At 41.1% G+C, this 25,467-nt stretch overlaps 1 protein-coding gene across 1 annotated transcript in view; it reads left to right on the forward strand.

Annotated features, from left to right (window-relative positions):
• The window catches only part of LOC134290206 (myb-like protein X), a 704,426-nt gene extending 701,657 nt beyond the window's left edge, over positions 1–2,769 (forward strand). Inside the window, exon 7 of the mRNA XM_062857276.1 lies at positions 4–2,769. Coding sequence (XP_062713260.1) covers positions 4–1,296 — 1,293 coding nt within the window. The 3' untranslated portion in view covers positions 1,297–2,769. The remainder of the gene's footprint in view (positions 1–3) is intronic.
• The last annotated feature ends 22,698 nt before the right edge of the window (positions 2,770–25,467 follow it).

The following is a 25,467-nucleotide window of genomic DNA, read 5'->3' on the forward strand; positions in this document are numbered from 1 at the left end:
AAGGAGATGATGCGGAACGCGGAGACCAGCACACTGTTGAGAAACCGCGAGAGAGAACGCGAGAAGGAAAGGGAACGCGAATGGGAACGGGAAAGGGAGAGGGAACAGGAACGGGAGTACCGTGAGCGCGAACAGGAGAGGGAGATGCAGCAGAGACCGCACAGTATTGCAATGATGCCGGAACAGGCGAAGTTCCCAATCACCAAGTCGGATATTGATAAAAGGATTTCGAAGCTGGATGAGATGAATCAGCAACAGCATCAGCAGCAACAACAACAACAGCAGCAGCAGAAGAAGATGAGCCAATCCAAGCAGGAGCGGGAACGACAGGATAGGCAGGATCGACAAGATAGAAGTGAAAGACAAGACCGACAGGACCGGCAGGAAAGAAGCGAGAGACAAGAACGCCACGATAGACAGGACAGAAGAGAAGAGAAAGATCGCCGTATGCAAGAATCTGATAGGAAGGCGTCGAAGTCAAATAAAAATGACACGAACAATAATAGAAGCAGTTACAATGATCGTTTGGCCCAGGAAGAGCAAATCTACGGCGACTCTATGCAAGTGAAGGGTAAGGAAAAATATCGGACGAAGGAACGCGAGAGCAGCAAGAATCGAAACAATGACGCTCTGAACAAGTACTATCAGGATCAGCACTTCGACGACTTTGCGATCATCCCGAGTGATTCGATTATGATTCAGGACACGAGTTTCTACGATGACGATGGTATGATGGATGATATGATGTTGATGAAGACTGTACGCCGCAAAGAAATTCTGAAGCAATACTACTCAAGCGGAACGGATACAGAAAGGAATTCATCAAGTTCCGATCCGTACGACTGTATCGTGGTAGACGACCACCTTGTTTCCGCTGCAGATATGATGATGAGGAAGAATCGAGAAAGGATGCGGGAAGGAAGGAAGTCCAACGGTGATGCGAACCGCAGTGACGCCAAGAAGCAGCAGCAGCAGCAACAGGAGGAGAAGATGACATTTTCAACCTTCCGCGGGACAACCGTTGACGACGAGGATGCCATGATGATGATGGATGAAGAGATGATTGAAGAACCACCGAGGGATCGCAGGTCAAAACTATCCAAAACGAACAGTAGCGGACAGATGATGGATTCAATGAAGTATGAGTCCGAACAGGAATCGAGAATCAGTGCCAAGGTGAACACCAACGGAAATCAGAAGCGTAAATCGACGAAGTCCTCCGTTTCGGACGGTAAGGCCTACGGTCCGTGGTACGATCTGTGGGGATCAGAATCTCCAATGGAAAGTCAGAAGTGAACTTAACCCTAAACACTAAAATACCAATAGAAAACCAACCCACAAACACAAACCTCTAAAAGCACGCTTCCAACAGCACATTCATACACAAACGCACGCACACTCACACTTCCACACATAGCCCGAGGTTTGTCAATCTTTATCGCTGGCGTAAAGATTGAAGTTAATCCCATCAGCAATAGCAACACAAAAAACAAAATAGCTTTTCTTCGCAGTCGCAAAAGCAGGACAAACAGATGGTTCAACGAATCGTACAAAGCAATTTCATACAAAAGACTTGGATGCAGACCTACAGAAAAGTGAAGCTTGATTTTGAAAATTTTTCGAATTCAATATATGAACGCTCAATTTATACACATTTTTCTTAGGGTAAGGTTTTACCATTTACTCACTAAGTACCGTTGTAGCTTTACTGTATTTCTTAACTTGTTACTCTAAATAGATACGGAAGATATTTTCTAACACTCGATAACACATCGACAAGCGAAGTTTTGGTGCTCAATGAATTAGTTTCGTTAAAACTCAAAATTTATGATTAACCTTTTCGGTTGAGGTCTATTTTTCCACGTACTAAGCCCTTCCGTAACATTTTTGTAAGGTGTTAAACAATTATAGCAAAATATCGCTTGGTACTAACAAAGTTTTTGTAACTTGAAAATTGCAAAAACTCTGGTAATGTTGAGCGATAGTTTGTGTAATATGTATTGAATTATAGTCAGTATTTTTAGGGTCCACTTTTTTCGAACGGGTTTCTCCCGCCAAAACACACACACATCCAACAACGTATGCTAGTTTTACCAGTACCACCTTAGAACCGTTAGCATTAGTGTTAGAATCGTAAGAAATAGTTATTGTACTTTTTACCATGGAAATTTGTAATTGACAAAAGAAATTTGAAATGTGCCAATCTTGTGAAAAGAGAACAACGAATATCGACCGACTAGGGATGCAGACGAAAAAGGCAGAAAGGCGTTTGATCAATTTTGTGGTATTCACCTTACCACGGTGCGGTGAGTCAGATGCAATGTTGAACAAAAGCATAACGCAGCCCGCAGCCTGTGGGTAGGCAATCGCAAAACAAGCAATGAAAAGATCGATCGTCGATCAACAGGCGTGTGGTGAGTTTTTTTTTAAAGAAGATTTCAGCAAAGCTGTCGATCAGCGAACATCCCTGTTGCGTTACGTAGTGTTAGGTATGTTACTTTGATAGTTGTTAACTGTTTTAGAGTTTAATAAAAATTAAATGTGTAGGTTATAACGTATTAATGTTTTCTAGTTGTTTTATTTCAATAGACACATTAAAAATTAGTATGTATATTTGTGTGTAATGTTTAGTTGATGTAATTTTGTTTATAATTCATATAATATTTTACTTGTTATAATTTATGTAATCTTATTTTGCTGTATCAAAAATTGATTATACTTAACAGCGTATCAATAAATGTTATTTTACTCAAACAACATAAAGAGTTTTATTTGCTTCAAAATTTATTCTTTTCGCTTCTTTTCCTTCCTGCATATTACGGCTCGTTCCACGATGTCTTTCGGTGGAACCCTGCATGAGCACTCTCTTTTTGTCTTCAGTTATGTTGCTGGGTTTTCAGTCTTCTGGGAGAATCAAAACAACTAGGGTATTGGTTCCCTTATTAAGCATGTGGCTCCCATTTTCATCCTACGAAAAACAAAGGATTGAAGTGCTGTTTGTTTTGTTTCTTATTTTTGAATTTTTTGTTAGAAGTGAGCACGCATGAAAACAAAAAGAACGGAATCAATCGGTGCCGTAATCGCTTGTTTTTGAATAGGATGAATATATGAGCGTGAGATTACTGATGGCACACATACCCTATATGTTTTCTTGATCCGACGTTTCGGTCCTTATTGGACTTTTTTCAAGGATTCGAAAGTGTGGCGACAGTGGGACGGATTCCGATATTTTATATTTTTAAACTAGTTTTCCTAAAGTAAAAACATTTCTAAAAAACTAAACATAAATGACGGTTAACTGTTCAAACAAACACGATAACGAAAATACAACTACACTTTCGAATCCATGAAAATGATGCAATAAGGACCGAAACATATAGTTGTTTTGATTCTTCCATAAGACTGAAAAGCCAGCAACATAACTGAAGACATCCAACATACAGTAGGTGATCGAGAAGCACTCTCTTTGGTAAGCGTTCCACCAGCTTCCGCGTTAAGTAGTCCCCTCCGCCTCCGCCGGAGGACTGAGTCCTTGGTTCAGTGCTATAGACTACCTGTTGCACTCAAGCTCCTGGAAGAGAAGGGGGCAAATCAACTATATGTTGGTCGGCCCGCCATTTTCTCTGTTGTACTTCAAGTACTATTAGGGAGTCCTTGGAAGTAACGAAATATCACTTGTCTGCCCCCGAAAACATCCATTCAGCAATGTTATCCGGAGTGATATCTCCTTATCCGGAGTGATATCTCTACCACATATCTTTTGCATACTCGACCTTTACTCCGTGAAGCCTAGGTATTGAAAGAGCACGTGCTTCACGGTTTCGTCGCAGTTTGCGCACTCCGGCCATGCAGGGAAGCCTGCATGCCCGAATCTGTCCAAATACCACCTACAGGACCCATTGCCCGTCAGACCCAAGCAACACACATGTTATATAAAAGTTACGACAGCGCAAGTTTCAGTTGTATATGAGTTCATTAGATGTTCTTTCAACACAATGTTAGAATTACGTCAAATTAACTTCTATACAACCAAAACTTGCGCTGTCATAACTCTAATATAACATGTGTGTTGCTTGGGGAAATTGCGACTCAATTGCGTCAAGTGAAAGCTCACTTCGCCATGGGGATCCGTGTCCAAGTAACAATTTTAGTCAAATAGAAAAGAAGAGGTTTTAAAAACCATCATAAAACCAAAATAAAATGCATTAGGTTTATTGACGGTTCTAAAAACCGCTACAAGACTCCTTGGTCATCGAAATGTTACTTGGGCTATTGACACATCAACCTGTTGATGTTTCGTTTGACTACTAGTGTGCTCAGCCTTGTGGCGGTATCATATCCTAGTATGAAGATCAAGTGTCACAAGCAGCCTTCGCTTCTTCGAGCTTGTTGCCGAACTGTTTGACATCATCTTCGACAGCTCATTATCTCCCTACTTGCCCTTTTGTAGGCGTGGCTACCGATCATCAGCTTGTCATCAATGAGCAAGTGCCAGCTGTCTCGAGCTCATCCGATCCTCCTCAATGCTGACCGAATGCACCGCTATCAGCTACACCTCTGTCGGTGGGCTCACCGTATATCACGAGCGTAATGTCATCGGCAAATCTAACCAACTTGACGCCCGGTGGTAGTGTGAGCCTCAGTGCACCGCTTTCCATAGTACCGGGCCCTGAAATGATCCTTGAGGTACCCCCACGGTGATGTTGTTGTAACGCCTTTCTCCATCTCCTGGTGTATGTAGTAGAGGAGCACCCTGTTCTGGAAGTAGCTTTCTAGATACGGGACGCCTAAGTGGGGATGTGGACTTCCACTCCGCACTTTTTGCATACATAGGTTGCTGCTCCTATCAGGGCTTTTACACGCTCGCGATGTTTGTCCTTATACGAAGCACATGAAGCACTCCCTGGCGGCTTATAAATACTGAGCGGCACTGAATCTAATTTCAACAGTCCCGTAACAATAATGGCAAAGTCGCAACCTGAATTTGTTGCGACAATCCACCAGATGGGACATAGGTTTGTCTCAATTTGAGCATAATAGGACAAGGACCGTTCATCATGACATTTGAAATTTTTAAGCCTTGTATTGGGATCTGCGTGCCTGCCGGGCGTTTTCGCAGGCGGAGCGATGCGCTTAGTGCATCTACCTCATACTAGGGTAAATGTACCAATAGTGGTGCTATTAGTTTCTCCTTGTAGTAAAATAATTGTATAAAATTAATAATACCAAAAAATAAAAAGTCTGAAAACGTTAATCGGTAGTTCTTCACTTAAATTTGCTAGGAAAAAAAAATGTAAAAACCATTGTTTATTTCACTTTTTGCTAATTTATCACTTGCACCAACTATAGATACACGGTTCCTATTATGGAGGTAAAATTTAACATTGGTTCCTATAGCGGCGCATCCCATTGAATTCTTATGGGAGCCACCATTATAGGAACACTACCGCCACTATAGGCGCAAAGGAGCAAAACAATTAAGGAAAATAATGGTTTAAAATAGGTTTTTCGGCAAATCCTGAATACAAAACTGAATAAATGTTATTAATTAGGTATGATGCATCTATTAAAATTGTCATTTGCAAGCTTTTTGGTCGACATAGTGCTAAAGTGCCACTACCACCACCATTGGTACCTCCACTAAGGGAGCTTTTACCCTACTGCTTAACCCAGGAGCGGTCTCGTCGTGTACTGAGTACACGCACCATAAAAAAATGCTCGCTTGTGGTACACAGCGTGAGCGCGGCGTCGTTGCAGGTAGTCAAAGACGCGACTGCTGGAGGGTTAAGTTACGAGTGCCTCTGCGTAGGTGATCTCGTCCAGATTTTTGCACTACTGGTAAATTGTCTCCATCGTCAGGGCTCTCTCATATGCACCTTCTCGCCCAGTACATCTCGAGCTAGTGCCTTGTAGAAGGTACCCTTCTTGTCCACTTCCTTCTTCAGAATATCTCTTGTCCTGGTGCGCTGAAAGCATTTCACAGCAGGCATTGCATTTGATCCCATCTTTCGATCTTCTGAGCAAGATACGGATCAAAAGATGGGATCCCATCTCAGTGCTCTTGGATCGATTTTTCATCAACAATCTTTGGCTTTTTCGATCGGAGAATCACATTCACGCCTAGCGGAGAGACGATTTTTGCTCCGATTGACCCTCAACACCTGTGCGCATCCGCCTCGGTTATAAAGAACAATGCGTCGCTGTTTTCGCGCTTTCGGGTTGGTTTACCCCTTCAGATTCTCATTACCTTTTTTCTCAATTGTAATCCAAAAGTTTGTCTTTCTTTGGCCCAGTTGACCCCTAGTTTTCTTGGGGTTGGCCTCTTGGGACTTGGTTTTCCTGCCCCTTGCGTGTTTTACAATCGGTTTGGGAGCCTGGTGACTCGCGCTGATAGTCCCCTTCCTCTACGGTGTTCCACCTACGTCAGCCGAGTGCTTCTTGCCCCCCGGGGTGCGTCTCTTCGGTGTCCAGGCCACCGACTTGTGGAGCTTCAGTAGATCATGTTGATGTCCTTGCCGATGTTGCTCTGCCCGCTCGTGTAACCGTAAGCTCGGCGACTACCAACATGTTGGGTTCAGTGCTCGCGTGAGGTCTACGCCAGTCATCTGCGCATCCTAAGACAGCGCTGTACCGCCTCGATTCAACTTACTCGCTGGCGGATACATCAGCTTCCATCTTCACCCATCATGGTGGCTTCCTTTCGCGAACGGGTTAACCGTCGCTCTCACTTACTTACCGCTTACGCTCACCTTTTTTTTGGCTATTTTCAGAATTTATATATGTTGGGTCCTCTTATCCCTCTCTGCCAATGAAGTCTCTTCTTCTTTCAGTCCTGGGCACCCACGGTGGTGCAGAGGGCCGAATTGAAAGATTTCCATCCAGGGCGATTGCCAGCCATCGCCTTGATCTGTGGCCAGGTCAAATTTCAGTCAACTTGCTTAATTTCGTTATTGAGGCAGTGCCGCCATGAGCCTCTGGGTCTGTCTCTGCTGCGATGTCCTGCTGGGTTCCAGTCTAACGCTTGCTTGCAGATTTTGTTTCCGTCCCTGCGTAAAGTGTGGCCGACCTACCTCAACTTTCGCTCTCGGATTTCTGTCGCTATCGGCTTTTGATGACATCGGCGATGAAGCTCCACGATGGAGATCCAATTGTGAGGCCACCATGTACGAATTATATACCGCAGTCATCTATTCAGCCAGCCGTTGACGCCAGACCTGCAGCCGTAGAGTGTTCTCCGCCTATACACACCAGGTTTCACTGGCATATAGCAGCACAGATTTCACGTTCGAGTTGAAAATTCGGATTTTGGTGCGTCGACTGATCTGCACGGAGAAAAAAATAATGTTACATCAATCATATTATGGTCGCAAACAAGCATATTTGTGCACTGACTTTTATATAATCCCCTTTTGAGATTGTGTTACGCATAATACAATAGGATGAAGCATAACAGAAGATTGAAATGACATAAGTTGATGAATTGATTAGAGCAAAACAATATGCTTGATTCAACAATATTTATTGTTGATGGTTTGACAGCTCATTTATTCACATGATAGATTCAAGCATGCTTATGCTTAACTTTAAATTCATTCAAATGAGGTTATGTTGTATTTCTAGAATCCTTAAAAGCTTTACAATTTGGTTAAACATTTCTATAATGATCGTAGTTTAGTGCAATATGTTCTAATTGTAACATATTACAAAAAATTACGACTATTATAGGAACTTATATTAGAAAAATATATCCTTGCATATTCTTTATTTCTATTTTAGCCTTTCTCGGTTCGAACCGGGCGGTTCCATCAGGATTGCGTGGTGGCTGGCTCTTGCTCCAGCTGCTGCATTTTTGGCTGTGTACAAGCTGAAACTGAAGTGGCGTATTCTGCGAAGTTACATTTTAATTTCTCCCGAAAGAAACGATTCACCCAATCCCGACACGGCACCTAACGATAATAACGATAATAATAATTTGAAATCACAACGCGGCGACGATATCGTCGTCGACACTTAACAACCGTGGCCATGATGAACAATGACTGAGCAGACAGTAGTCAGGACGCTCGGACAATACGGATTCAAGCAAGGCTTCAAGTTATGACATATATGCTTGGTATAAACATTTGATGGTTGATGTTCAATGATGTTCATTTAACCAAAACCAAAACTTTGATGTCTAAGCATTCTGAATCAACCATATGAAGAAATTATGCCAAGAATATCTTATAGGCTTGAGAGAACTATGGAGAAGGTTATATCTATCAGGCAACATTTCTGTCCGTGTGGTTATTTTTCCATATATTTCTTAAACTCGAAAGAGCAGCCCTCGCCTTCTTGATCCGTGCAACTATGTCGATCTTGGTGCCGCCATTTGACTTCCAAGATATTGGAAGCTCTCAACATTCTCCAGCTGGAAGGGCTGGCCGTGTATACATCCAACGATTCGGTCTTGTTGACGTTGATGGTAAGACCTGCCGCTGAGGAGCGATTGGCAAGATCATCGAGCTTCTCTGCATATCACAGCGCCGCTGAACTAGGAGAGCAACGTCATCAGCCAGTTCGAAGTCATTCAGGTGCTCCATGGTAATGGGCTGCTACAGCAATCCACGATTTGGTTCACCGTCAATCGCACCTACCAGGATCTCGTCGATTACGATGAGGAACAGTAGCGGTGATAGGATACATCCTAGCCACACTGCAGCAACGACCCGGATGAGATCAGACAAAACACCGTTGTGCAGTACTCTGCATGAAAATGCCCTGTACTGTGCTTCAATGAGACCGATGATTTTCTCAGGGACACCCTTGCGCCTGAAGGCTTCCCACATGTTTCCGTGAATGAGACGGTCGAAAGCTTTTTCGTAATCAATGAACACCAAGTAGAGAGACTCTTGGGATTTATTGATTTGCTTCAGGATGATACGGAGCATGACAATATGATCCACACAGGACCTTCCGGCATGGAATCCTGCTTACTGCCATCAGAGAGTTGCGTCAATCTTCTTCTGTATCCGGTTAAGGATCACTTTGCAGAGGACTTTGAAAACGATACACAGTAACATGATGCCCCGCCAATTATCGCAAACAGTCAGGTCAGTACCTTTACTAAGACGCCTTGCATCCAGTCGGCCGGAAATGTCACGGTTTCCCATATGTTACAGAATAATTGATGCAGTAGTTGTGTGGATACTACGGCGTCAGTTTTGAGCATCTCAGCTGATATACGATCGACCCCTGGGGCCCTGTTCGATGTCATGCTACGGATGGCTGTTTATATCTCCTGCACTGATGTCGCTTCGTAACTGTCCAGACGTGTCTTTCACGGGCATCGTAGCATGCATCTTAGTCCCACTAAGGCGACGTGAAACATCGTAGAGGAGACGAATGTTGTTGGTATTTGCGACTTTCTCGCCTTCGTCGGCTAGGGAATCCACCCACGCTCTTTTGTCCCGCCTACATGAGCGCTTTACTTCCTTCTCGCTCGAGAACCGAATAGCGCTGACGGCCTGCAGCTTTGACTCCTCGTATTTACGCTCGCTCTATCGCGGCTTTGGCATTCCTTCGCTCTTCTATCTTCCTCCAGGTATGATCTGTGATCCACTGCTTTCTCCGGGTGCGTAGCTCACCCAAATTATTCTCGCCGGTGGCGATTAAGGCGTTCTTGATGGCACTCCACTGATCTTCTACGCTTCCACCTTCTGGAATATCCGCAGCACGGTTCCCTAGCTCCTCGACGAAGAACCTTTTCACCGCAGCGTCTTTCAGTTGGCTTGTGTTGAACCGACGCCCGATTTTCTCCTTTTGTTGATGGATCCTAGCATTGCCCAGTCGGATCTCGCCGATTAGGAGGTGCTAGTCGGACGCAATCTCGGTGCTACGTTTGTTCCGCGCATCAAGAAGGCTCCGTCTCCATTTTCGGCTGATGCAGATGTGGTCTATTTGATTTTCCGTGATGCCATCACGGGAAACCCATGTCACTTTGTGCACTGGTCGATGAGGAACGAGCGATCCCCCAATCACCATGGCCATGCCATTGTTGCCACAAAACTCTGCAAACAGCTCTCCGTTTTCGCTCATTACTCCAAAAGGATGACGTCCCATGACGTGCTCATAGTCCGAGTTGTCGGAACCAACCTTCGCGTTGAAGTCGCTTATGAGGATCTTGATATCACCTTTCGAAATCTTGTCCACGACAGCATTCAGTTGACTGTAAAAGTTCTCTTTGTCTTGCAATTCGGCAGCATAGGTTGGCGGGTAACATTGGATCATGGTAAGATTTCGAATCCATGTTCTGAATCTGGCTACAATTACCGTGGGTACACAGTCATGGATCACTTAGTGGTATTTTTTACCTTCAAAATTCAATTAAAAATAAAAGAAAACAAAAACTACGACTTTGAAAGCACCGTTGGCTATGTTTTGATTCGAACTTTTCATTCCCGATCCATTTGAAGTATAATCGCAAGTCATTTCCGCGTAAAAAAGGAATATTTCACTGTTTACAAAATGTCTTATTATGGATCAGCTCCACAGAGTCCCACACATTATGGATCAATTTTTGCCATATTATGGATCAGTGCAAAATTACTCAAAATTCCAACTCTATTAATAAATTTGCGTTTGTAAGGATAAACTACGCAGTGCATTGATTTTTTTACTGATGGAGTACCCGATTTTACAACAGGAATAAAGAGAAAACATTAAAAAGTCCCGAATCCATTTACCGTGGGTACACAGTCATGGATCACTTAGTAATATTTTTTACCTCCAAAATTCAATAAAAAATAAAATAAAACAAAAACTACGACTTTAAAAGCACCGTTGGCTACGTTTTGATTTGAACTTTTGATTACCGAACTATTTGAGGTGTAATGGCATGTCATTTTTGCGTAAAAAAAGAATATTTCACTGTTCACCGAATGCCCTATTATGGATCAGTTCCACGGAGTCCCACATATTATGGATCAATTTGAGCCATATTATGGATCAACGCGTTATTACTCAAAATTCCAACCTTAATATACAATTCGGGTTGGTAAGGCCAAACTACACAGTGTCTTGATTATTTTATTGGTGGAGTACCCGATATTACAGAATAAATAAAAAGAAAACATTAAAAATTCCCAAGTCCATGTACTTTGCAAGAGGCACGCCACTAGGGTACAGTGATGTTCTCCATCTTAAGTATTATTTTTACTATTATGCGTTTCAAGACACCTGGTTTTCAAGGTTCAATGTTTTTAAATAATGCTTTTGTTACAGTAAGCTAAACAAAATTGCGTCGGGAGCGCTGAGCGGGGCGAAAATCAATGTTTGTTTGGAGTGACCCATAATAGCGTCAAACGATCAGTTTCTGGCTCACATTATGGATCACTGTTGAAAGTCACATTATTTCAGTATTTTAATCCCAGAATCAAGTAAAATTTCGCTAAATAAATGTAAACATACCTTTTCCGAGGTATACGAGCGGTTTTTATATCAAAATCGGTGGATTTCGACACTTTCAGAGCTTATCACTGCAGGAGTAGCTTCTTATGGATTTCGGCTATTTTCTGGCAGTTATGAGAAGACAACTCTATCGTTGCAATATAATACATTTGATTTTTAGATTAATATCTTGAAAATCACTTTTTATCTCAGAAAACAAATAGGATCATGCTACAAAAATGATTTTCGTGTCGAAATATATGTTTTGAGCAAGATATTTGACTTTAAATATCAAAGTGATCCGTTACTGTGTGTGATCCATAACTGTGTAGGGACGGTACTTCGATAGAGGTGCGCTACAAGGTTTCAGTGATGCTCTCCATTTTAAGTGTTATTCTTAGAACTCTGTGTTTCAAGACACCTGGTTTTCAAGGTTACATGTTTTTTAATGATACTTTTGATACTTTAAGGTAATAATATTGTATCAAGAGCGTTGAGTGGAGCAAAAATCTATATGTGTTTAAAGTGATCCATAATAGCGTCAAACGATCAGTTTTTGGGTCACATTATGGATCACTGTTGAAAGTCACTAAATTTTAGTATTTGAGTACCATAATAAGACAAAACTTCTTCTAATAGATACATACATATCTTATCCAACGTGTACGAGCGATTTTTATATCAAAATTGATGGATTTCGACACTTTTAGAGCTTATCGCTGCAGGAGTAGCGATCTTATGGAATTCGAACTGTTTACTGGCAGATGTGAGAGGACAACACTATCGTTGCATTAAAAAACATTTTATTTTTAGATTGAACCCTTGTAAATGACTTTTTATCTTAGAAAACAAATAGGATCATGCTACAAAAATGAATTTCGTGCCGGATATATGTTTTGAGCAAGATATTCGACTTTAAACATCAAAGTGATCCGTAACTGTGTGTGATCCATAACTGTGTATGGACGGTATTCTCTCATAAATAGGTTTCCACTTCATGAGCGCAGCGTGGGCGTGAGCGCTAAGTAGGAAACCAATTCCACGGTGCGATCAGGAGCGTGTTCACCTTGTAGGCCAGAGTATAGCAGACCCGACGCCAATTTGTTTTCTCCTATGTTTGGCCAACGGACTTCGCTCAGTCCTAGGATCTCAAGCTTCATGTGGCATGGCTAGATATGCCAGTTTACTCTGCTGAGTTAATACATTCCGAGTTCCAATTCTTGTCCGTTGTTTCGCGTTAAAAGTCGTTGCCGCTCGTAATCTTTCATTTTCGGTTTCTGTAACGGTTTTTGGTTTCGGAAAAAAGTTGGTTGTTGGTCCAAGGTCCCCTATTCACCGTGGTGGGGCTGCCATTGTAGGTATAGCTTCCGGTGGAGGAGCATTTCATACTCAGCCGCTGGATGCCAGAACAGACGCTGTTTGAGCTGCACCTCCTTGGTGAACAGACGCTCGGGTCGTACCTCCTCAATCTAGCTGAAGTCAGAAGGACAACAGTGCCCAGGCTGCACTACCAGCTAAGCACACAACTCTTAGCTAGCGATCTTTGTCATCGATTGACCCGTGGAAGCATGAAGTGGGCGGGCTTGGTGGTCTAGTGGCTACCGCTTCTGATTCGTATGCAGAAGGTCATGGGTTCAATCCCTGGCCCGTCCCTTTCATCCTACTTTGTATCTTTCTATCCATTTCCTCTCGCTCTCTCTTCTCTACATATACAACTCATGTATATTCATATGTTCATAGCCATCACTAGAACCAGAAACGAATTGTAAAAAAGTCGTTTCCCTCCCTTCCAATTTCCACTCACAGCACAGTGTATATATCGCCTACAAGTTATGCAACCAAAGCGCGCTGTGCCGCTTGACCTTATTCACCTCATTCACCACACAATCTATCACCTTACGAACACTATAAATAACCCACTATCCATGGATCGCCTCACCGACCCAACGGTGACTCCCAGATCTCCCATCCTTTCCGTCTAACAAATACCCCAGTCTGTGCTGGTTGTGGGGATGCAGAGGTGATCTCGGTCTTTAGTAGCAACAACCAGCCCACTCTAACATTCCTCTCCCTTCCCAACTGACTATAAGGACGTAGCCGGCGCCGTTATTGATCCAAAATGTATGAGCTGCTATAATTGCACTTTGAGAATAAGTGGATTGTCCCAGCCCTTATTCATTTGGATCTCAAAGCAATTGGTACCAGCTCAGATCAATCACGGAGTAGCAACCATTGACATGTATAGTCAGATTTGATCGTTGATCGTGATCGATTGACCCGTGGAAGCATGAAGTAGGAACTTGTGAGGACCACAGCTATGTTGGACGCTCTCCTTCTCGACTCACCGTTTTGCAGCCCATTCGTTTCGCATCGCTTTGAACAAATCCCACATCGCATGCCCTTATTAATCAGCTGCCCCTTATATGGGGAACAGATACAGTCAGGTCTTTTTTTTACGCGGTTTTCATTTACGCGGCCGCGTAAATGAAAACTCCATATAAAAAAAATTTCATCGTCTTATTTTTGCATGATTCGTCGAGAAATGGTGAGACTTTTTTTACGCGGTTTTTCGAATTTTGAACTGAGTTTTTTTTTACGCGGTACGTATCCCCCGCGTAAAAAAAAACCTGACTGTACTCAGGCTTGCTGAAGCAAATTCTTCAAACCCGACCCAATGTGCATTATATCCAAGAAAAACACTATTCGTCCACCCTAACATAAGTAAACTCAATATCATTCGTTTGCTTCTTATCAGTCTTCTTACAGAACATAACATAAAAACATAAACGATAATGGTTACCTCAACAACAACAGACTCGCCTGTAAAATAAACACCAAGGTAAAATCCTAGAAAACTAAACTGCTACCGTGTGTAAACTCAAAGTTTTTCCAATCTTGCGCAAGCTAAATATCTTATCTCGATTAAAAAAAAACAAATTTGTTTAGGAAACCGTTTTGGCAGCTAACGGTCATTTTCGGTCAACAAATTGAGCCGCGTTCGTCCGGCACGTCTGGAATTGTGTTAACTCGATTTTCACCCGACAATGATTGCTCCATCATAAGCCCAAAGTAAGCATCTTGTCACCGAAAACACCCGAGTTTTGATAAGTAGCCTGTTTCAACCCGAAAAGTTAATTAATCTCATTTCTTCTCATTTACGCTTCCACGCTACCCGTGCCGTTAAACAAAATCTCTACTACGTCACCTCGGACACCCACCCCCAGAGCATCCCAGTTCGCCACGGTAAAGCTGCGAACAACGAAAACGAACGACCGCTCGGCACCGATTATAAGATAATTAAAGGCCACTGGAGAGTATCCTTCTCCAGTGCCCATCCCGAAGCCGCCCACAACACCCACCAGCAGCTGCTGCAACCGACTGCTACTGCCACCACCACCACCCACTTGTCCTTGTCCGTCATCTTCAGCTTCACAGGGGATGATGCATACTGCAGTAGTAGCAGCAACCAGTGCGCCATCAGGAGTAACAACGATCATCGAAGAACAACAGCAACGACATCAACAGCATCAGTCAGAGGACGATGAATGGCATCAGAATATGCAACATCATCAAGTCGAAACGCATTAATTATACCGGAATCAATCAATTCAGGCAGGTACCACCCACCACCTCGCAAGTGGGCACTGGGTAGGCAGCATCATCCCTATCCTGTGGATCAAAGTTCCCTTGTGCTGTTAAGTTGTGGAAAATCGACTCATGCCTCCATGCCAGGCATGAGTGATGATGCTCCATCTGGATGAAGTGTCCAATCATTCTTTGATATGGGCATCAAACTTTGATGATTTATGCTTCTGAGAATATTGATGAACTTGATTTGTTGGACAAGTGGAAGCAAGTCAAAGTGCAAGTGAATGGTTTTGACAGAGGCTTGACCTTACCTTGAGGTACACACACTGTGGGAAAATGGGGAGGTTAAAGGTAAATTTCCGAAATTGTCCTTGAAATTCTAGTAAAGTGCAATATTATCGAATAGAATGCAAATCTTCAGATCCAAGCCAACAGTTACAGATATATCTGGCATTTCTAAAGCTCTTGTTGTCCTAACATACAGAAGTTAATGACTGAGGATTTACTCAAAACAGTTATTTCAGAACAAAACAAATAGGCATTAATTGCTTTTCTGACATTAGTACTTAAATCTCACCATGACACTTCCCGATTCGTAATAATACAAGGATTAGATCAATACAAACACTTTTGAAAACTGAAAACTCAGGCTGCTGCCATATGTTTCTTCAGATATAGTTTCATAAATTCTAACTGGAGGTTTTCCTTCCCAATATAAACTAACGATATTCAAGGCAAATTATCCGTTTCTGCAACAAAATGATGCAAAAAGTGTGGGTACTACGATTCCTTGCCTAATTTGATACTGTTTGAGCAAAACTTTGGGAAACTATGTTGTTGAAGTGGCAAAAAATAAATAATACAACAACACAGCTACCCACACTTTTATTTAAACAGCATTAAATTAGTCAAGAAATTATAATACCCACGCTGTTTGCATCATTTCATTGCAGAAACGGAAATTTGATAATCTCACCATGCAAAGTACTAGTACTTCACCGATTGCTTCCTTTAGCAAAAAGTTTGTACTCGATAATTTAGTGTTATTTTTTTTACTGTGTTTGGAATGGGTGATAAAACACCGAAAGACTTAACGTCGAAGGGACAAACCGTCGGAAGCACAAAACGTCAAAAGTTGAAGAACTAGATTTTTTAAGAATAAAGTACTCAACATTTGCCTAGAGGCTTAGGGACAAAGTTTCGCAAAATGTCGCATGTCAAAACGTCATGTCAATGCATCGAATGCGAAAACGCCGAAAGCGACAAAACATAGAAAACGAGTGATGCAAACAAACAGTTATGTATTCCTTAAAAAAAAATGCCATTCTTCAATTTTCAACGTTTTGTCCCTCTGACGCGTCGTCGTTTCAACGTTTTGGCATTCGACGTTTTGTAACCCAACAAAACGCCGAAAGGACAAAACGTGGAAAGTGTTATTTTTCAAACGCAATGAAGCCGACGCATATCCCGGATCAGTCAGATTTACCAAAAGTGGCAAGTTCCCAAATATGTCAAAACAATGTGGAGTACAATATTCTACATCTATTCGTGGTTAACGTGCGTTGAAGTCCCGTTGCCTTAACAGGGTGAGCACTAAAGGGTCTCACGGAGGATTTGCCATGCATTTGGGGAGATTTCAAGGGGTTTCTGATGGTTTCAAAATGTTCAAGGGGCTTCGAATTCCAGGGGATTTTTAGGCGCATTTTGAGCCGTATCAGGGGGTTTTAAGGAGTTCTAGGGTATCTCAGGGGTGTTTCAGGGGATTACAGTGTCATTTCAGGAAAGCTTCATGGGATGTCCGTAGGTTTTAAGGGGTTTTCATTGACATCATAGAGGGTTTCTAGGGGGTTAAGGCTGTGCCTGAGAATTCTACAGGCGTTCCAAGAGGTTTCAGTGTAATCGGTTGGGTGACAAAACGTTGAATACCAAAACGTCGAAAGTACAAAACGTCGAAGGGACGAAATATTGAAAAGTGAAATATTGGGTTTCCTTTAACTCTCAAGCGATCGCGCAGTTGTATTTTGTACAATACGTTGGAAAAATCTCGCTTTTTGCATTCAGCATTGGTGGTAGCCAATCGCGCGAGCTACGGAAGGTTAAAAGAATGAAGAACTCTCTGTTTGCTTGGATTACTCATTTGCGAAGTTTTATCCCTTTCGATGTTTTGGCATTCGATGTTTTCTCTATCGACGTATTGTACCTAAGCCGTATTCTGTTGGAATTGATAGATACATTTTAAGCAATTGCTAGAGAAAACATTTGCAAAACTTCTGGAATCAATTTTGGTAGGTCTTCGGAGGAAGTTTCTGATGGAAGCTTTGAAATCTTTCTGTCAGAATTCCTCTCCAGCCTAAAAGCAGTATGAACCTGATTATTACAAGGAAAATGAATGTTGTTAGTATCGAATCTACAGTACATACCGTAACTACGCTAACACCAACACTTAATCGTCATCAACCGCAATCAGCACTTTAGTTTTTTTAATACTCCTGATTTCTGATAGAAATAAATTAAAAATAAATTGTGGCAGTTCCTGGAAGACAAGGTTCACTAGTTCACATTATACAGTTTTTCAACTGAAGTGGAAAAAAGATTTTCACAACAGTTTTGTAAATCTACAACTCTGGGAATTAAAAGAACCCGAAATTCAATATATGTATATTTTCGCTGAACGCAAAAGGGACGTATATGATACATCCATTATCCGACACGACACTTTCAAGAAGAATGACACACTCCCTGAAATGATTAATCTCCCAGAAAGCAATTTTTATATCTTATTGTCTCCTTCCTGCCGGTAGGCATACCTCTGTACCTTCTAAGAACCCTTTTTTTTGGATAATTACAGGATTCCTAAGGATTTTTTCTATGCCATCACTTGGAACTTCTCCAGGACTACTTTTAGGTTTCTCCAAGAAGTACCTCCGATTTTTCAGAATCTCCTACGGAATTTCTCCCAAGAATATTTTCTTAAATCCATCCACAAATTCTTTTTGATATTCACCCAACTCCCAGATTTTTTTCTTGGGATTCCTTCAAAAGTTTTACTAGGATTTTATCTGGAGTTTCTTCTGGGATTCTTAAAATAGTATTTTCTGGTATCTTTATGCGACTCATCCGAAAATTTCTCCAGGAATTCGTTGAAGGATTTCTGCGGGAGTTCGATGAGTTTTAGTAATCGTACAGCAGGGTTTTCTTTCTGGAGTCTCGATTTTGAACAATTCCAAGATATTTTTCTGGATTCTCTCTTTATTCGTCTTTGGAAATTCTTCAGTTTTTTACTGCGTTTTCTCCTTCTGGGAATTCCTTCTTCTGAGGAGTTTACTTCAAGTAGTTGCTTCTGGAAGTTTTCCAGAAGTTGCTTGTGTGAGTCTTCCAGAATTGCTTCTGCAAGTAATTAAGCAGTTTATGTTGAAAATCCTTTTTTCTGGAGGCACTGTTGACAATCTTCCAGAAGTTATTTCTGAAAAACTTCAGGAATCCTTCAGGAATTAGTTTTTTTTTTCAATTCTGCAGGATTTTTCTCAAGAAATCCTTCATGATCTCCTTGTGGGAAACCCTAATGATGGATTGGATTCCTTCAGGAGTTTTTTTTATTTCTGGAAATCTGTAGTTTCTTCTGGGAATTCTTCAGGAGTTCCTTAAGAAATCCATGGATCGAGCTCCCGGATCACAGACCAAACTCCTGTTAAACAATCTGGAAGAATCCACTGAAGGCATACAAGGAATTCTACCTAACAGAAGTCACAGAAGGAATTCAGGATGGTATTTTCTGAGTAATCGAAAAAAAAGAAATCTCCAGAAAATAGTTCGTTTGAGAAACCCCAGAAGGAACATCAATAAATAATAATTTAATAGCCTTAGATATTAGACCACGATCTTTTTGCCTGTCTACGGCCTCCACCAAATTATTCCCTAGTCTTTCAAAATCGCAGTGTGCTGCGCTGCTAGGAGGCTCACGAAAATCTGGTGGGTGCGAACTGGGCGCATAGCTCCCGGGGAGCTCGTCTCATGCGCTGCGTGTCAAACAGAGCTTCTTGGTAACGAAGAAGCTCAACAACTTTTTTCCGTACACATCTCAAGTGTCTGGTTGGTCTATGCAATACGATCAGGGACTCTCACTACAAAGGTTAAGGTTTCAATCTCATTCGTTTAGGAAGTTTTTGTCGTGAAATTTTCCAATTTAATCAGCACATGAGACGAAGCTAATGGGGCACATCTAAAGAAAAACGAGGCGCTCAACTTTCAGTCTCTAAATGTACAGTGCACCTGGGAGCTCGCTTTAAATCAAGCCTAACTTTACCAAACACCGTATGTAACATATGCAAACAAAAATGAGATTTTCACATGAGGCGCTGAATTTCGCTAAGGACTACGCTCACCTTTGGGCATGATTTGCGAAAAAATACCCAGATTTTTCACGTTTCTGAAATGCTCAATGTATGAGTTGCTATGGGAACAGAAAACTTCCCCTTCGATGCGTTCCCCGTTCATGGATTTTGTTAGATACGGTGTTTGGTAAAGTTAGGCTTGAAATGTGGCTCCCGTACATGGGACTACAGCACGTGTACATCAGCTCTGTCTACGGTTAATAGTCTACCCTAGTAGGCAAAAAGATCGTGGTCGTGATCTAAGCAATGTTGTTCGGCGATATTTTTGGTTCTATCGATCGTAGTACCTATTTGTGTTACTACTCCATTGAAGTAACAACGTTCTATAGCTTCCCAACGTTTCGACACTTGGTGTGTGTCTTCCTCAGGGGGTCATTACGTTATTTGTTTTATGTTTGGTCAAACGATAACTGTTAGGTTGCTCAATTTTTGGTACATGACTTCAAATATTTCACTTTCCTCACAATAGCTTGTACCGGCAATGGTGCAAGTCAGATATTTAAAGTCATGTACCAAGAAATAAGCAACTCGACAATTATAGTTAGACCAAACATAGAACAAATAACGTATTTACCCCCTGAGGAAGACACACACCAAGTGTCGAAACGTTGGGAATATATAGAACGTCGTTAGTTCACTAAAGACTGCTTAACCGAAAACTGTTAATTTGAACCGTATATCACTACTATTACCCAGCCGTCCAAGACCAGCATGTTAAGCAAGAAGATCGTCGCTGTGATTGTATTGTTCAGCAATTTCCCTATTTTAATTTCAAATTCTGTTCAAATGCTTCTATTCTATTGCTCGCTTGCGTATCTATCCACCGTGTTCTTCCAATACTTTCCGTACTCCCTCTTATTTCGAGTAGTAATCATGTCTCCGAAAAAAGCCAATTAAAGTTATTCAAGATAATGTTATCCGGTGATCAAACCTAGAGCATGTGTTTCTTATTGGAGTAGCAGAAATTTGGAAATGTTCGACAAGCAAGCCGTTAAGTACATTTTCCCTTAACTTTTTATAAACTTCAACTTTTCAAAGGCAACTATGAAAAGGCCTACCTTTATCACTTCAACAAAAGTGCCGATCACAAAATTAGTCGCAATGATAGAAATACCCGGCATGAAATAATAAGTGCCGAAAAGTACTACTTTTCAACACTTGAACTGAAAAGTAACACTTTTCGGTATTTTTGCCAACTTAAATTATTTGCTCATTTTTGATTGTGTAGACTCCAGCAGAATGAACTGTATGTTATGTAAAGTTGAGTAGCCATGATTTTCTTTCGTTGCATGTCCCAGACAACCAGGAATACCGAGGTGTGCATTACATCGTATAAAGTACTACTTTAAGTTAGTATCGCATACGTAAGAATATAAATTAACTCATATAAGGTATGACTACATTGCAAAAAAACGACATTCTAATAATTCATTGCGATGAACATGAGTTATTCGCATAAGTGTGCGAGTGAACTAACACAGAGTAAAATAAATTCACATAACTACGTACTGCGATGATTATACTCAATTTTATATTCACTTGGTACTTTATGTTATTATGAGAGTTTAACTCACATTGGGGTATGGATAAAGTAAAAAAACTCGTTAAAAACACATAAGCTCGCATAAGCGTGAATAACTTATGTTGGCATAATGTGATTCGAAAGAGATGAACAAGCCTAGGGCTGAAAATCTCTATAATAAAATAATAATAATAATAAAGTGATTGATGTGTGACAACAATGAAATAGTTATTTATGCAACGAGTTGCAAAATAATGATTTTTACAGCACAAGTTGTATATTTATCCAACGAGTTGCATACAACATTTTTTGCAATGACAAAAATATTCTGGAATAATATCATTTTCATCAGTACCATCGTGCTTCGCGGTGGTTCAATGGGTACGATTACGTGCTCCATTATGCAAGACACGAAATTGGGATCAAGCAAGCCGCGTTATAACTGTCACCGTTTTGCAAGCTTTTGCCGTGACAACTCAGGCTGAAGAACAAACAATTGCATTATGATTCATAATGCAACCGAAATGAGTTGCATTATGAACCATAATGCAGTTGCTTGATATAGCGTGGAAAAGTAGGCCGTTTTGGTACTGAAACGGCCAGTGTAAAGAAGAAATTATAGTGCGGAATTGCAAAAAATCTTTTATTTGATTGCAAGTGTTGTGCAAATAACTATGAGAAGGTGAACAGTCAGCATTGTGATTACAAAGTCATCCTTTTGTTTTTGTGATCCTTATAATAATGGGTGGCGTTAGCCATTAAATTGTAGTGAAAACTATGCGAGAAATCACTCCAGATACTCTGCCAAATTTACACAGCGTGAGAAAATCAAGCATATTTCAACAAACCGTGAGGTGAGTTAGAATGCCATGCTAACTAATCAGTCTGTTTCGTAAGTAGATCGCAATAGTGTACATTGTGCATCGTATAAGACATTGCACGCATATCGCCTCCACTATTGCTGCATCTTAATTTGCCCGTATAAAAGTACGTATAACACGATCATAAACTCCCTTATACGTGCAAATTGGTAGTCTGGGGTTCATCAGAAGTAAGTCATCTAGAAAAGATGTCATTCAAATGGATTTTTTTTTCTAATTGCAAAACACTCGTTGCGAAACTCGATTTTTCCAGCTCGACAAGCTTCGTTTAATGTACGACTCGTGCTGAACAAACTATCATTTTGCAACTTTTTGCATAAATAACAATTTCTATACCCAATGCAAAGAGAGGAAGGAAGTTGATCATTACCGAATTTTTAGGATGTTATTTATAGATGCCTATACCCGGAATATGACTCAGAATGGTACTACAGAAATACTGGACATCACGATTCACTTTGAAAGGGTATCAATGAAGGCAAAGGTCGAATTAGTTCTTAGGTTGAACCAATCCACTCGAAACAATATATGTAAATTAATTATTTCGTTTCCATTACTAAGCCAGAGACACAGAGAAGCAAATCCAGATCGTTTCACTTGTACTAAAACCGAAAACTGGTCATCAAGTATCAATCCAATTATAATATATGCAGATTGGCAGAGCATATCTGTCCTACAAACATCGGGATGTTGATTTAATCCTACTACCCTGCTGCTAGCTGTCGACATGCCATGCCTGGAGGGTGGAAATATGCCTATCCGTACTTGATGATAAGTGGTAATATACCTACAATCAAAATCCGAACATCAAATAAATAGCTTTCGGGAGGGTTATACAACGCATTATACATTTAGCTAGTTAGTGTAGAGTGAGATTACAGAAAGCAGTACTTATCTTATCTAGTTAGCAACGGTTCGGATGTTCATAGATGAGCAAGAGCAGTAGTAATAGTAGGATGATAAGTTTTGATAACGATTTGTTGATTCGGAGAATAAGGATAAAGGCACTGAAGTGGTTTTCCAATTAAATTATCAATTTGTTCTGTAATTGATAAGGAATAGAAATGCTAGGATCCGTGTCCCATGTGGGCATTTATTAATCAAAATAGAGAGTGCTGTCGTTGCGCCAAGTTAAGAATCCGGAGAAACTTGTTGAATAAAAGCGATACCTTGTGGATACTCGGTTGAATTTAAATAGAATGAAAGAAGTCCGCTGATACACTTGACGATGACGACCATCGAAGAAAAGGCAAATGAGAAACTAAATCCGGAAAGCTTAAAGATATAAGCTTTGGTTCTGTTATGTAATTAGTTTAGGCTGTGCGCCCGACAAATTCTAAGATAGTTCAATTTACTCCCAAAGACTGAACTGTAACTGCAATTCATCCAATGTTTCACCTTAACCACCGCACTCAACCAGAACAAGAACAACCGCAACCGCAGAAAGATTTGACGGAGAAAGCTCTCCCAACTGCTGCCACCCCCATCCACCACCTAACCCAAGTTCAGGAAGATTACCAGAGTGCTGCAACATGACCATGAGGACGATCTCCACTCGAAAGCAGTAAGCGCAGCAGTCACAGTCTGGAGCTCTACTTGCACAACTTGAGGACTTGGGACAGAAGGGAAAACTGGTTTTTAAAAGCCCTCTTCTACGGCGTCGTCGTCGTCGCCACCATCGTCTCTTACTTTGACCGACCATGGTAGAAAGGTTCTAGCCGCAGTCGGTAGGTAATCGCACTATAGTGACCCTTTCGTCGCACTTTTGGTCTTATACCTAGCTACTAGTAGATGGACGAGACTGCCAATAGACTGCTTGCCAACAGCAGGACCCATTAGCCCCGTCGTCCGTAGGGCCGACACACGTATAACACATGTGAAAAGAATAAAGTAGCTACAGATTTTTTTTTCTTCCTTCAAACTGTTTTTGTTTTGCTTTGCTTTTCTGTTTTAGACTGTTCCAGTAGCTATAAATTCATTTCAGTTAAAATTTTTAACCCATATCCGCCCAGCGTCCTATAAATAGGACAGTCCTTTTGATGTGAATATCTCCAGAATTACGCAAAATTTTAGAATACTTTCTTCAGAGAAGATGTTCTCCACACCCATACCTTGCTCATAGTGGACAATATAGTTTGTGACTGGTTCACTAGGTGGCGTAAACGATGCTGCAAAGATTACATATTGTCACGATCTATGATCTTCATTTCCAATACGAAAAAAAATATTTCCCTGGAATCTTGACAATGGTTAATAATTTATAGTTCATTTCTTCGACAGAGTTGTATATGGAGGTGGTAGTAGGGGTAATGGAATTCAAGATGGCGGCTCAGGTTCCAAGATTGCGGTCAATACTCCAGAATATATGCTCTTTAACGGCAATGCTGCTTCGAATTCTATGCAATATGGGTATCTATCGATCGGGCTTCATATGTAGAACTCAAAAATAAATATCTGACGCCATTTTGAAATCCAAGATAGCGGAACATGTCCAAGATGGTGGCCATGGAATGGTAGTTTGAGCAATGAAATCATACAAATGGGTATCTATATCAATCGATCGCGCTTGATGAGTACAGGGTGCGGCAGGAAAAAATGCGAAAAGTTCAAGGCACTATTACACGCTAAATATGGGATATATATGACTATTTTTTCATGACAGTGTATCAGTCAATGTCTATATTCTAGCACTGAAAAATAAAAATGAACACATTTGATGTTTAACATGTGATAATGTAGGCCTAATTAGCGGATATCAATAAACTGCGCGCCCAATGGTCATTAAACAAAATGACTATAACAGTAACAAAATTAGCACAAATTCGATGAACAACCAGACCACACTGATCCAGAGCCATGTAGTTTCACATAGCAGATGAAATAAGTACATATATTTGATGATATTGTAGAGAAAATCAAAAATTTTGTTTTATCAGATGCGAAATTTAGCGACCTGTGCGATTTTCTGCGGTTTGAAAATTCTGGTTGTCTTCATCTTCAGGCGCCGCCCTGTAAAGGTTAGTGACCAAAATGGAAAATTTTTTAATTAACTTTTCAGAAAACTACTCTATTATAGATCATGGAACGTTGAAACATAGATTGGTTAATGTCAAATGGACGAAAATGAGGTTTGAAGTTGAAAAACACTTTCGCATTTTTTCCTGCCGCATACTGTAGAAGTCAAAAATCGATATTTGACGCCATTTTGAAATCCAAGATGGCGGACCATATCCAAGATTGCGGCCACAGGATGATAGTTTGAGCTATGGGACCATGCAATATGAGTATCTATCGATCGGGCTTTATGAGAATAACGGTAGAGGGTCATGATAGATGATAGGGTAGCGGGTTGGGTAAACGGTGGAGCTGACGGTCGGGTCCCTAGTAGCACACAAGTTCTATACAAGTTTATGTAACTCCTATATGACTGAATTTGATCATATAAGAGTTGCATAGACCTATGTAGAACATGTGTGCTACTCGGGGTAGAGGGTTTGGGTGAAGGATAAAGTAGAAGGATTGGAATAGAAGGATAGGGTAGAGGATAGGGTAGACGGTAGGGAAGAGGGTTGGATAGAGAGTAGGATTGAGGGTAGGAAAAAGGTTATGGTAGAGAGTAGGGTAGACAGTACGATTACGTACCGTAGCGTATGGCAAT

Source organism: Aedes albopictus, chromosome 3 (genome assembly GCF_035046485.1).
Source record: "Aedes albopictus strain Foshan chromosome 3, AalbF5, whole genome shotgun sequence".
NCBI lineage: Eukaryota > Metazoa > Arthropoda > Insecta > Diptera > Culicidae > Aedes > Aedes albopictus.